The 13,617-nt window shown below is 41.3% G+C and overlaps 1 protein-coding gene across 2 annotated transcripts in view; it reads right to left on the bottom strand.

The window, feature by feature from the left end:
- The window catches only part of ARVCF (ARVCF delta catenin family member), a 146,146-nt gene that overhangs the window by 33,758 nt on the left and 98,771 nt on the right, over window positions 1-13,617 (bottom strand). For both annotated transcript variants that reach the window (XM_084297219.1, XM_084297220.1), the window contains one exon: window positions 7,720-7,791. In XM_084297219.1, the coding sequence (XP_084153345.1) occupies window positions 7,720-7,791 (72 nt within the window). The remainder of the gene's footprint in view (window positions 1-7,719; window positions 7,792-13,617) is intronic.

Genomic DNA, 13,617 nt, shown 5'->3' with positions numbered 1-13,617 from the left:
TAGCTGATAAGACAGAGGAAGACTAAGGGAAAAGGAGGAGCTCTAGAAGTAAACAAGTTACAACGAAGCCAAAAGTAGTGATGGACATGAAGAACCCTGTCACGACTTCATAAAGATGTTCACATTCTCAGCTCCCTATAAATATAGAATTGAAATAAATTCCCGTATCACTACAATCACTCCTGTTCCCTCCCCCTTCCAGCAGTTGTTTCCACTGCTCCTCTTAGATTTCAAAGCTACATGATCTAAAACTGAAAAAGACATTTGTGCTATGAAGTGTCCATATTGGATGTAGGGAGAAGTGATCACATCCACCTGCTTAAAGCTTTGCCATGGTGATCTCTCACAGACAAAACAGACCTCAACTTCAGAAAGAACCTCTGCAGATGGAAGCATGTTCTGTGTGGCCTGATTCAAATCTTCTCGATGCCCTTTGTGGACTACTGAGAATTGACCTTACTTACAGTACCCTTCTCAAAAAGTTATGGTCCTCACTGAGTGCCCACACACAGGGCTAGAATCGAAGACAGGATGACAAAAATAATCCGTCTGTCCACCTACTACACCTACACAACAGCAGCTGTAGAAGATAAAGTCCTGGGTGTCACAATTCTAAGTTGGCCCCAAAACAAAACCCTAAATATACTTTACTTTCAGATGAGGAGCTGGAGAGCAACATCAAAGTCAACCTAGCCTTCCTTTTCTCCTGAAGCAGAAATCCACCAGAACTCGAAGCCAGCTTCTCGCACAAGCACAAGAAAAAAGAACAGAATGCTTTCACTCCTGGACTGGAAATAAACAGATACGTTGTTAAAACCCCCAAAGCAGGCACTATAAGTCTCACATATCTGATATCTGGCAGCTGTCCTGCAAAGGTACAGAGATAATAGAATGAATACATCCAAACCAACTCATCTGTTATTTTTCCACTACTAATATTTCCTAAAACCTCACTGCTGGATGCAGCCACTTGCACCTGACTTGCCCCTTCCCAACCCAAGGCTCCCAAGATAATGCAGTAATACAAGAAATCAGCTAGAAGAGAGGTGTTTTTTTTTTTTCTTCTACTCTCCACTGTTCTTCTTAAACCGAAGAGCTGCTGCACGTGTTCCCAAATCCTTGTACTGCTCTCTATTTTGCACCAGAGTATCAGACTCCACTGACTTCCAACTGTCATCTGAATAAATAACAACAGACTAGAAAAAAGCCCGTAGGTACCAGTAGGCAAAACAAGATACCTGGGGAAAATCTGCCACGTTAACTACTAAGCCAGTTCAATAGCTGTTAAAAATAGGCTGGGTCATATAGATATATATATTTTTAACCTTATGCTACCGAGTTATGCAGAAGGAAACAGAGGTCACTCCATGGTTAAAAATCTTTATATTGCCAGGCTGTTCAAGGCTTACCAGTTGTACAATAGCAAAACGAAAAGAACAACCCTTAAGAGTTGTGCTAATGATTTATTTTATGCAACACCTGTGCAGCAAGGTGAGCTTATCAGCAGGTGAATCAGTAACTACCAGGACTGCTTTAACAATGAAGTCCAGCAGCTCTGTATGTGTGTGACAAGTCCACAAGCAAAAAAAACAGCTGATCCTGGCAACAGACAGCAAAACAGAATAGCGAGCGAGAAGGAACATCGTGACAATGGAGCAGTGTTTGTTCAACAGGTTTCAAAGCCAGCTGCTTCTGCAAAGAGATGCAGACTCTTCCTTCCACTTGTTTCTTCTGCCTTTTTGGCCTACATAAAAATTCTCAAGCGGGTACTGAGGAACATTCTGGCACAAACCTACAGCAAAATTCCTTGTAGGTACCCTGGAGCATATAAGGGGACTCAGAGACAGAAGTAAAAGAAACATCTTCTCACCACTGCACCACCCATCAGTGCTCACCTCATTTAGAGTTTACAAACAACACAAGTTCTCTATAAACTTTTTAAAAATAAACAAACAAAGCCAAAAACCACCACTGTTAAGAGAAGAACACTTCTATCGTGACAGTTTTCTGTTTTAAGAGTTTTGTCAAGTTAAGTGCTGGTGACAGGATTTTGCACTTAATTTAAAATCCATGCTAAGAAACCAGCCTTTAAACCCTAAATGTGTGTTAAGGCAGGGTACGACTTTCAAAGGCTTCGGCCAGGCAACTTAAAATATTTTTTTCTATAAAGCACTTGGTATTAGTTAAAGTTGCTTGAGTTGTAATGTCAAGAACAAGGATTTATTTTAGACTCATTTGTTCCGTTGGTGGAAGATGTGTCAGGGCAGAAACAAGATGCAAGGTCTAACAGTGTCACCGCAACCCACTCCTGGACCTCTAATCCACATTCCAGCTCCAGCTCCCCATATGATTTTTCAGACCCTTCAGTCTCAGCCCTGAACTTAAGATTTACATTCTATAAAATTAAACCCATTAAGATCACAAATAAGAGTTTCCCGCTGTAGAGCATAACTCAGAAGACCAGGAAGCAATCCCACAGCCATGCTTCACAACCCAGCTTTGATCAAACAAGTGACTCAACGTAAGAACTGTAAAAGATGATGAAAATAAAGCAGAACATTCCAGAACAATTAAACTTCTGCACTACAAGCAGTCAGTTACAGAATGAATGTGCGCACAAGAAAGGAAAAAAAAAATCCACTGGTGTCCGTTTTGAATTCCTAGCAGATTTAGGGAAAAAGGATTAGAATTTGTAGGTACAAGGCTGGAGGAAGTTTGGCAAGGGCAGGCTGCATAAGGGAATTTTTCCATCTAAGATAATAAATTTTCTCTGACTCAAAGCACTGGAAGACAGATGAGGGAGATTTCACTGCTTCGTAAATTACAAAAAAAAACCACCACATATACCAAAACCACAATACCACATGGGAGCCAAAAAGAACATTTTACCTGGTAAAGCAACAGAAATACAAGATACTTAATTCTGATAGGAGTTCTATCGCCATGCATGAAACACTTAAAAGATGTTAAAATACAAGAACATGTTACCTGCTCTCACAGAAGAGGTCTTCTCAGCCCCTCAATTTTCCCTAGCAGGCACAGGAGGGATGTGGATGTACCATTAATCAAGCAATTCCACTCACTCACCATACAACAATCAAAATTAATGATTGAAAGGAGATGGAAAGGGCAGGTGAGAGCTTGTGTCAACATTTAAGGACTTCAAGAAAGCAAATTAAAATGGCAGTGAAATGAGAACAGAAGCTAATCTTAATTACAAACAAAGTCAGAATAAAGCTTCAGTGAAGTTTCCTCTCTCCCCCACGACAGCGTTGCCTATAGCTGAAGACAAATTGCTAGCATTTTGGTAATCTACTAAGTTAAAGTCATTACCCTGACAGTGCCAGGAAGTCTAATTTCCTGGAGCAGTAACACACAGATTTATAAGTGAATTTAAACACTCACCTTCTGGAATAGAAAATCTATCATCAGCACTGGGCTACATGGAAAGTGACTGAGTATTTGAGATAACAGAGAAAGAGGAAATTCACCTGCTGACTAAAGTTCATGCAAGATCTCCTTCCCTACGTACAAAGGCTACTGACCAGCGTAAGCGTACGCACAAGGCTGAGCTTTTGAATATATATGCAGCTTTTCTTTCAGGTCCCTGCTACAACAAAATGGATTTGTTCAAATACGAGCATCTTTATTGCTAGCCCAGTATTTCTACTCTACTCTATTCCTATGCCCATGTTCCCATTAAAATGCAACTAAGCTTAAATAATCAAAAGAGAAAAGAAAAAAATAATAAACACTAACTAATTTATAGGAGAGAATGAGTTAGCTCATCCACCAGGCTGAGATGTACCTGAACACATGTCCTTTTGGCTGAAAAATTTCAACTCCCGAATGAGATGAACTGAAACTAGACCTTAACTTCATTTTCAACACCCAAAGCAGCTTAGAGCATCCGCTTTTATGCTATTAGATATATGCAAGCATAAGAAAGAAGCCAAGAGATTTGTCTAAACTAACAGCGTAGTGCTTTGGACTTAATTATGAATAACTGACCAATTACCTACAAAGAGCAGACTTGCTTTTCTGATGAACAGAGGTGGACAATCCAGCACCCTCCCATCAGGAGGATCAAACGTTACAACCTTCCTAACATCTTCAGAGGGCTGACACAGATCAGTGCTGATTCTTTTCAGAAAACCTTATCTCACAATCTGCCAGTCTGCCATCTGAGACACTGCTTTCCACTGCACAGATATGATTAATCTGGATCTTTTCCCTACTGTACGAGCCTCCTGTCACTAGTCCTGCTCAGAAATAAGGGCTCTGCTCACAAAGCCAAGGAACTGTACTACGCTACGTATCAAACGTGCACACAGGAGAAATCAACATTCACACCAAGGTAGCACAGAAAGAGCAGTCTGCAGAGGAGTCAGCCAACGCTGCTGTCAGTGACCTACTTTATATCGGGGAAGGGATTTTAGCAAGACTGTTTTTTCTCCCAGAAGTAGGAATTTTTTGAAAGTACTAAATTTAGCAAGGTCCTAGGGACAGCATTTGTAATTTCTTGTCAGTGCTGTCTCCTTCTCATATGGCTCTATGCAAGCTCTTATCGTTTCCCCCAAATTTATCCTCTCTCCCTGTCTGTCAGGAAAAAAAAATGCTCCTTTCAACAAAGAGGAAACAAGAAGCATCTCTTCCACAATTCTTCCTCATGAGGACAGCAGTACTCTGGACGCTGCCGGAGCAAATATATTTATTTTTTTATATCAGATGAGACAGCTTCTGAAAGCATTAGAAGATCTCTCATCTGACATTATCCAGTTTACTACAAATGATAACCCTGCACTAGAAGCATCCCCCTGCCAGAACGCCTAGCACATAAAGTTAATAAAGGTTTAGAAATGGTTTCAGGGCTGCTCAAATGCCGTGCTGTGCAAAATCTGATTTCCATTAAAAACAAAACAAAAAAAAGAAACAAGAGCAATCAAAAGAAAGAGGACTTTAGATCATCCCTTAGTTTAAAAAAAAAAAAAAAAAAAAAAAAAAAAAGATTGCCTTCATTCATTCTTTCCTCTCCAGAGCGAACAAATTCCAGGAAGAAATTACTAGTATTTAAACCAGGTAATAACCCAAATTCCCTTTGTTCTATTCAGAACATGAACATGTTCATAAGCTGTCTTGAAAGAGACTGAAAAAATCTCTGCCATACAGACAGACATTTACCTGTCCCATTCCCCCACAACTAGAACTCCCAAAGGGTTCTGCTTTTATGATGTTCACCTGTGTGATAAGCAGAGATTCCTGTAATTAAAGTCATTCTGAGACCAAACAAAATTTCCAGAGATGATAGAAAATGGGTTTGAACTAGTTCACATTTTCTAGATTGCAGTTTTTCAAGTGATCATAAGCACAGCCTCAATTAAGCTCAGTGATCACATCTAAAATTATTCTATAAGGAAACCATGTCATCAGCTTCCTAAAGCCTGTTTAGATCCACCAGATAAACATCATGGATGTTGACGCAAGATTACAGGAAACTTTACAACACTGCATCCCAATGTTTAGGTAACCACCACAATGTTCATTTGCTGCACTGCATGAACAAATCTTATTACCCCAGTTTCATATGCCCACAAAGATTCCAGCTGAAAACTCACTTTAATATGGCTTTAATAATACATGAAAGAGATTAATCTATAATTGTTGATTTTTGAAATAGCACTTCATTGTGTCACTCAAACTTTTGTTTGAGTGCTTTTGATCATTAAAACTTGCATGATTTTTCAATCTTAGTAACGAGGTTCTGCTTCAGCTGAGAGCTGATCTCATCAGAACCAATTATACTCTATGGCATACATCTGACCTGAGCTTTTAAGGGGTTTCAGACTGCAATTTTATTTTTCTTATCTTACTGAACAATTCAAAGTCCTAGCAATCTTGTTAGGACCTTTAATACTCAGGATGTAAACTAGACGCTTAGCAGGAAACTACTGGTAAAAGACAACAAAAATGTGTCACAATTTTTGTCCTCCCTTTACGCACACAAATGAATAGTTCCTCATGCCTTTTCCCATGCAAATGGGCTTCTTTCAAAACTGGGGGATTAATCGCCTAACCCAATCTAGTATGAGATATGTAGTTAGATTACAATCTATTCCATTTAGATTAAATTAGGGTATCTCAAGAATTGTCAAACAAAGCCTCTTCAAGAGTGTGCCATTTCTGGCAATTGAAAATGATAACGAGCTGCGTAAGTTCTGATAGCACGACATAGCTCCTATCAGATACGCCACACAAATTCTACCATTAGCAAAGCCACATCAAAGACTTCAAATTTATTTTAAATGAAGTTATTCAAGATACATTCCTTTTTAGAAATCCTCAATTTCCATTTTTCCTTTACTGGCACCTACATTCCAATCACATTTATAAAACAATTAAAGAGTTGAAGCCCTTGCTATATTTTGCCCTCCCCCCCCCAATTCTTTTTTATTAACACCCTTAAGAAGTGTCCTTGCTTTGCAATGTGATCAGTGCCCAGCCCTGAATTGAAGACATGGAAGTGATAGTTGGTTAAGAGCCTTTTCCTGCAGCTCCCATAACACGATGGTATTGTACCTTATAGGAGGTGCCTTAGTATCTCATGCAATAATGCACCAGATGGAAATCTGTATTTAGACATCAGCCTAGAAACTGCACCCATTGTAGATGGTGTCTGTAAATAAATTAGATCCATCTATATACTAGGATTAGTTTTTGTATAATCAAAACAGAGCTCCACTGCCCATGAATTTAACTGAGTGCAGCACTTCACACGTACAATTATTGTGCCATTACTGACCACCATTACATCTCTAAGAACGTTAGATGTGGCCTTTGCTGCTGCCCTCAGTTTACAGAAATGAAATTGAAGCACAAATCAGTTGATTTGATCAAGGTCACTGTGGTGGCAGAATTCAGGTATCCAAAGAAAATCTAGAGATCTCTTTATACTCTCTGGAACTGTATATGTGATACAGGAAGAATTCAATTGTCCTTTGGAAGAATACTTCGGTAGTCCTTGGCACTTACAGATCATTAAGGTGAGGGTGCTCTAGAAGAGCTTCTCCTGCAAGACCAGGCTGACAGGGTGGCACCACAGCAGTTGCCACGACAACGGTTGGATCTGCAGTGATACTGCACACACTTCAAAAACCTGTACAAGTTTCAAAACACTGTCCAATGCTGTAAGAAGTCTGATGAGACCCAAATCATCTCCTAACCTCCAATCAAGGAAAGAGAGCACCACACGTACAGGGTGGGATGCAGATCATCTGTACAAGATTTCACCTCTGCCAGAAGCTGAAATGCAAAAGCACAATGCAGAAAAAACGAAGAACTATAGAGATGCCAGGAAAGGGAAAAGATGAGTGATAAGTACACTCAGCTAATGCATTGCTTAATTCCTTACATTCAGGTTCAGTGCAGGCAATTTGCAAATGGAGTTGTAAAAGACAACTGCATGCATTTACCCTTCTATGGAGGTACACCACCTAATACCAAATCAGACAGGCCTCTTTGAGATTCTCCCCATTTAGCAATTTAATATAAAAGCTGCTTATATCCCGTATTAAATACTAAATAAGCTCTGACACACCTATTATTTCAATTAACTGAAAATAAAAGGAAGATCAACCTGATATGCTCATGTCTCAAGTCCCTTTAAGAGCCTCCAGCTCCCATGCTACTTGTTATTTCCAAAAGCACAAACATTAGCATTACCTTTTGCTGTTTCAGACCGCTTAGGCAAATCAAGTGTATCAAAATTCCTGTCCAAATCTCCATTCTTCTTTCCTGTGCAAAAAAATAAGACAACAGATGGTAAAGACTATCAGCATACTGACAGGTAAGTTACTGTCATGCGCATCTGTGAGAGAAGATATTGACTCAGAATATAAATCAGACTACTACAAGAATCTGTACATGTGTGACCTGCAATCCAGCTGCATAGCTGTGCTTTTAGCCTGAGCAATTGCAGGCTAAAAAAACAAAAACAACTGTGCAACTTTCAGGTTGATTTGCTAACATGAGAGCACTGGCAATTCAGTGGGCCTTGAGAGTGCTTAAAATCTTCAAAAGCTGTGCCATTTCTCTTCTTTGCAAAGCTGCAGTCCTCCCTCAGAGACCCAGGATTTCCTCATTATTCCCACAGAGAAGTTTTGACCTGAGGCTTAGCTGAAGAAGAAACAGAGCAGCAGAGGAAAATACAACAGGCTTGCTTAGCAGCCTCTATCCTCACTGTGACTGCCAGGTAGGGAGGCCTAGATTTAACGGTACAGACAGCAACCAACAACTTAACCTTCAGTTGCCCTTCAATCAATGAAGTGCAATTTTGGCTACTTAGTAGAAACTGATGGAAACAATTTCATATTTTTTGCTAAGAGACAGTTTTAAACCTTTTCATCAGCTTTTATTTAATTTAATTTATTTTTTAGGCTAGAAATGCAAGGTTACGTACACAGCTGGGGAGAGAAGTGTTAATTTTCTCTTCCCCGACCAAAGGGGCACACCACCTTGGCTAAGCACACTTGAATGCTGTGGGAGAACCAAGTTCCTTGTGGCTGGAAGCCCTGGCAGCAGATTTTCAAGGAAGTGCAGGAATCCCCATGGCTTCTGAGGACAGCATTGTACAATTTAGCTTTTCCAATTTATTTTAAGGGGAAAATCCAGTCAGTTATTTAGTCCCTTTTGCACAAGAGCAGGGGAAGAAGGTGCAACGATGAGTGATGAGATGAATTCAGAACAACTTGATTTAAGCTTCAGGGGCGGCTTCTGGCCAGGGACCCTACCAGACTGTCACTGGAGGTCTACAGGAAGGGCTAAAAGCTCCATCAGTAGGGATGGTTAAAAGCAAACAGGAAAACAGTCCTTGGAAAACCTAACACGGAGAGTTACAAGAGACTTGTCTTGACTATGAATAGGTCACAGAAGAGGAAAGGCCAATCCCTGCCCCACTATAGGAGGCTGCTGGTGCAGCTTCTGCATGGGGAAGTCACTGGGCTGCTCTACCTTTCTTCCTGACAAGAGACCAAACATGCAGTATGGTGGAGAAACAACTTTTAAAAACCAATATGAACACTTAGAAATGACAGTAAGAGGAAAGAAAGAAAAACTTGAGGCTAGCAATACATTCTCTCCCTTTATTTGGAAAAACAAAACACACCAACACCACCTTTAAGTACTGAACAAAACAAAGCATGGATCTGGAAGTTCTGTTCATCTGAAGTAATTTGGTTAAAGCATGGAAAAGTCATCTTTCTACACTGCAGCCCTCCATCTAGATTTTGCACCGTGACAGAAGCAGAACCATGTTGCTCGGGGAACTGAATACCAGGAAGAACAAAACGCACAGCGAAGGTCACAGCATTTCGAAACGACAGCTGAGCCCTGCTGCTGCCTGCAAACCCTCGTTGACCCTCAGACCAGGGAGAGGAAAAAGCAGGCCAGAGGGATTAAAAAAGGAGCACTGGAGGAATGAAGTCGGTGTTTAGGAAAGATTACAGACTTAAAACCAAGAAATGTGACTGCATCTTATCTACAAGTATGACAAGCTTTTTTCACATGCCCCCAGATTTCATGTCTCTGGCATTAGCTAGTTAAAAACCTCAGAATAACTGCACTGAGGGCCAGGCTTTACTCAGCTATTCATTTCAGAAGTTCTCCCTACAATTTTAAGATCGGAGTTTGTTATTTCTACCAGCCCTGCAGAACTGAGATGGCGCAGGAAGAGCCAGACTCCCTTCTCTGGGGTGCACTGGTCAGTGAGCAGCACGTACTCGTGCAGCACTTTGTAAGGGACTGTCCAGGAGAACACAGCAGGCTGCTACAGCTCTTGAGCTGGCAGCACGGAAGCAGCTGCCTGCTTATTAAGCCATCTTTCATTAAGACAGCACGGTCCACCTGTGTTTTGTGAATTTCATTTCCAGCCTCACAATTTCAGGGCCAGGCTGAACGTACCGGCCTTCTTCTGTGAAACCTTTCCTGGTTTGTCTCGCAGCCCCCAGAGGAACTAATCCAGCCCTCGGGCAAAACCACATCTGTTTAAAACAGAAGCTGCCAGCTGTTTACAAATGGAAGAAATTCAGAAGACAGAGTTCTGACCATGGGGATCTCAACTCTACAAACTGCTTGGTTAATCAAATTGAGCAGAGGCCAGGTTCAGAAATACCTGAAGCACCTCCATTTTCCAGAGCCTTCCTACAGGGAGAGGGTTCGGAGCATGAGGAATAAGCTGTAAGATGATTCCACAGAAATCCATCTGGAAGACAAAGGTGGCCCAGCTGCTACTTCTTCCATTTAATTTCCGTGAGACCCAAAATATTGATTTGGATTTTCTAAAAAGGTGACAGAATTTAGCAATTTCAAGAGCCAATCAATTACACAGCCCTCAGCCATCACTGAGCCTGCCTGATATCACGAGAAAAACAGCTTCCCTGCCAGCCACCGGAGCTCTGAACATCTTGCTATCCCTCAAGCCAGCCAGGATCGCTGGTGCCCAGGGATGCTTAAATGACCACACTAGCAGTTAAAAATCTGAAAGCACTGGTTTTGGACATCTCAATTTCTGTTGCTCTATGCGTCTCCCTCCTTCCCAAGTTTTCCTGACCTAGCAACACTAGACAAAAGACGATGTTGTTGGATTACAAGCAGAGCTTCGAACTTGGCCAAGAGACAGACAGCCCTGAATGTGCCTGCTGACAGGTCTGTTTTATGAAACCTGGCTGTAGGAATTGGCACTGCAACTGGGTTTGGGAAAACAGCCTGACACGAGACTTGCTTGTACAAGATGCAATTTACAGTCTCTGAAACAGTGGGATTAAAATTCTTTGCCTCTCCCCCCACTTCTTCTATGTGAGAAACAACCAAAACATGACCTTTTGCATTTTCATTCTGCCAGCAAGGACCCTGAGGTGTGACCCAGTGTTATTAACCACTAATGTTGTTTATGATCTTCCTTAAATGTCGTTCTGTTTTCCTGGATAATCAATACAGCTATTCAGCTAGACCACTCTTGCTGAAGGATTAATTCCCAAACACTTCCTTCCTGGTTAAAGAAAATAAATTAAAAGCAAAGAGATTTGTTCATGACACCAGCACCATCCCCAGCAGTCAATACTGTGCTCGTTAATACACCCCCTGAGCTGGACGGCGGTGGAGTAACAGAAAGCAAGGGCTGAGCTCTGCCTTGCCAACATGCCCACCCTCCACAGGCCTCACCAGTCACAGTCAGAAATCAGCATCTCACGGAATGCTAACGAGCAGCTTTTGTTGCGGGGAGCAATTTTTTCAACATTTCTCTTCTGGCTCAGCCCTCCAGACCTCATTGATCTGAAGCAAGTGTCACAGACTGAAAACGAGCCCGTCTTTACCCCCAGATCAGTATCGATAACACAGTGCACCATCAATTACTCCAGGGCACTCCACTAACTGAACTTCCCAGCTGAAGGAGGAGGGAGGGAAGGAAGCTTGGACATTTCAATTGCAATTTCACCTGTTGTGTTAGGATGTTAAACTGAAGGGCAGAGCCCCCAACAATTTACTGGAGGTGTCTTCACCTAGCTAGTGTGAATGTCTGTAATAAAGACGCAGCAGCCAAGGCACCTGGGCCCAGTCAAACAAAATGCCAAGGCTCTCTGAGAACACTCATCCAAGCTGCTGAGTCTTTACAGTTATCGCTACGCAGGTGAGTTAGCAAAGCTGTACTTTGGCATGACAGGGTTGGGAAGGCAGCTCACACACTTACCTGTGCCCTCCCTCATGGGTTTATCAAGCCAGTCACAAATCAATTCTGTTACTGCACTTGCACCAGGACTGAATAAAAATGTCTTTTCTATTAGCAATGTGAGAAGACCAAACATAAAATGCTCCCTCAATTAGACAGCGGATTTCCATGCCTGCTGAAATGAACAGGAGGATGCACTGGGGGAGCAGAGAAGGCGAATGAGCAAGACTTTGATGTCAGCTCTTTGCCTTGCATGTAAAAGCAGAACAATGCAGATTATGGTGATGATAAAAAAAAGTATTGCAAAGACTCACCTTGATTGAACCATTCCTCTAATTACCAGAAAAGCAGCAAAAGAAAAACAAAAATTTACAGGGAGAAAGAAAATACAAAGGAACAGTCACAAAGAGGCAGAATTTTACAGGACAGGTTCAAAGCCTGAGATTTACAAGAACAAGGAACTTCCAACACCTAAAACAACCCCAAAACAGACCCACAAAAAATGGATATTCCACTTAATCTCTTTTGTTCCTGCTGGAAAGTCTTTCCCTGCAGATTTTTTTTTTCCCCCTTCACTTTTCGTTATAAAAAAGGTGCTCCAGGAATTGAGGGGACAGAAGGGTGACTAGCCCTTTGTGGATGTGTTTGAAATGCTATGATCAATGACCATGAAATAAAATAAATATGGAAACACTACAAGATTAAGTGAACAAGAGAGGGAGGGAAATGAAGTGACCTATTTTAAAGTCCTAGACTGACTAAATTAATACAGTTTCAGCCTAGGTATTCACATAAATTTAGTAATGGGACAAGGAATCTTCTATTTATGACTTTAAAAGTATATTTACACACAGGGCCAAACCCAAGCTGTCACTGAGTGCCTGCACTACTTGCTGAAATCCGCGGCTTCATCCAGCGTCACATGATTTTGAGATCAATTAATCGAAAAAGACACAATCAGATTTTGTGGCTGCTAAACTGAAGCTATCAGGGTGCACAGATGCAGAAATATAGGAAACTGGCAGCCACTTGGCAACGGGCAGCCACCGGAGAGCGCTGTCTTTTCAGTCATCAAGAGGATGAGGACAGTTCTCTGTCATCACACTCCCCTCTTCCACAATGCACACACACAGCTTTTACGTAAAACAAAACAAAAAAAATTAACTGACTGCATTGCTTTCAAGCAGCAAAACAACATGGACAAGTGGCAGAAAACTAACCAGTCAGCACATGTTCAGGGTTTCCAAAGGGTATCACAGCATAGCTTTAGTCATTCACTGTGAGAACAGGTTGGCCAGGCAGCTAAAATTCTTTTTCCAGTTCCGCCCTCTCCCCCCCACCCCCAGTCATTAAAACATTCCCCTCAATATTTTTTTATTTTTTTTTTATATTTTAGACACATGATAAACCTCTCTGGTGACAGACTAGTCTGCAATAGCAAGTTCACACTGTGATGACTTTATAGCACATATGGAAACAAAACATTTCACTAACATGTACAGGTCACATCAGAGGAAGATTAATGTACAGCACACAGTCCCTCAAGTTCAAACAATTCCTTGTCTGCTCTTCAGCATCACAACCTTCCTTAGACCATGGGCATAAATAGTAAGCCAGGATGTGAGTACATACGAATGCAGAAAATGGAGCCTAGACAGAAAACTAACTTTGCTATCTCCGAATTCATAAGAGTCATTTCTCTAAAACAACAAAGAGAATGCATATAAGTTTCTTGCACACTCAAACACATTTAAGTGTCTCTTTTTAGAAGGAAGATGGAAGGGGGGTCACTGAGACTATTAATCTTCTCTTGTAATGAAACTCATTTGCAACACTCATGCCCCAAAGGAAAGAACAGGTCTAAAAGCGACTGACAATTAAAAGCTACAAAATCCTGT

The sequence above is a fragment of the Netta rufina genome (assembly GCF_964035555.1).
Source record: "Netta rufina genome assembly, chromosome: 17".
NCBI lineage: Eukaryota > Metazoa > Chordata > Aves > Anseriformes > Anatidae > Netta > Netta rufina.
The sequence above is the reverse complement of the archived record's forward strand: the minus strand, read 5'-3'. Positions and strand labels throughout refer to the sequence as shown.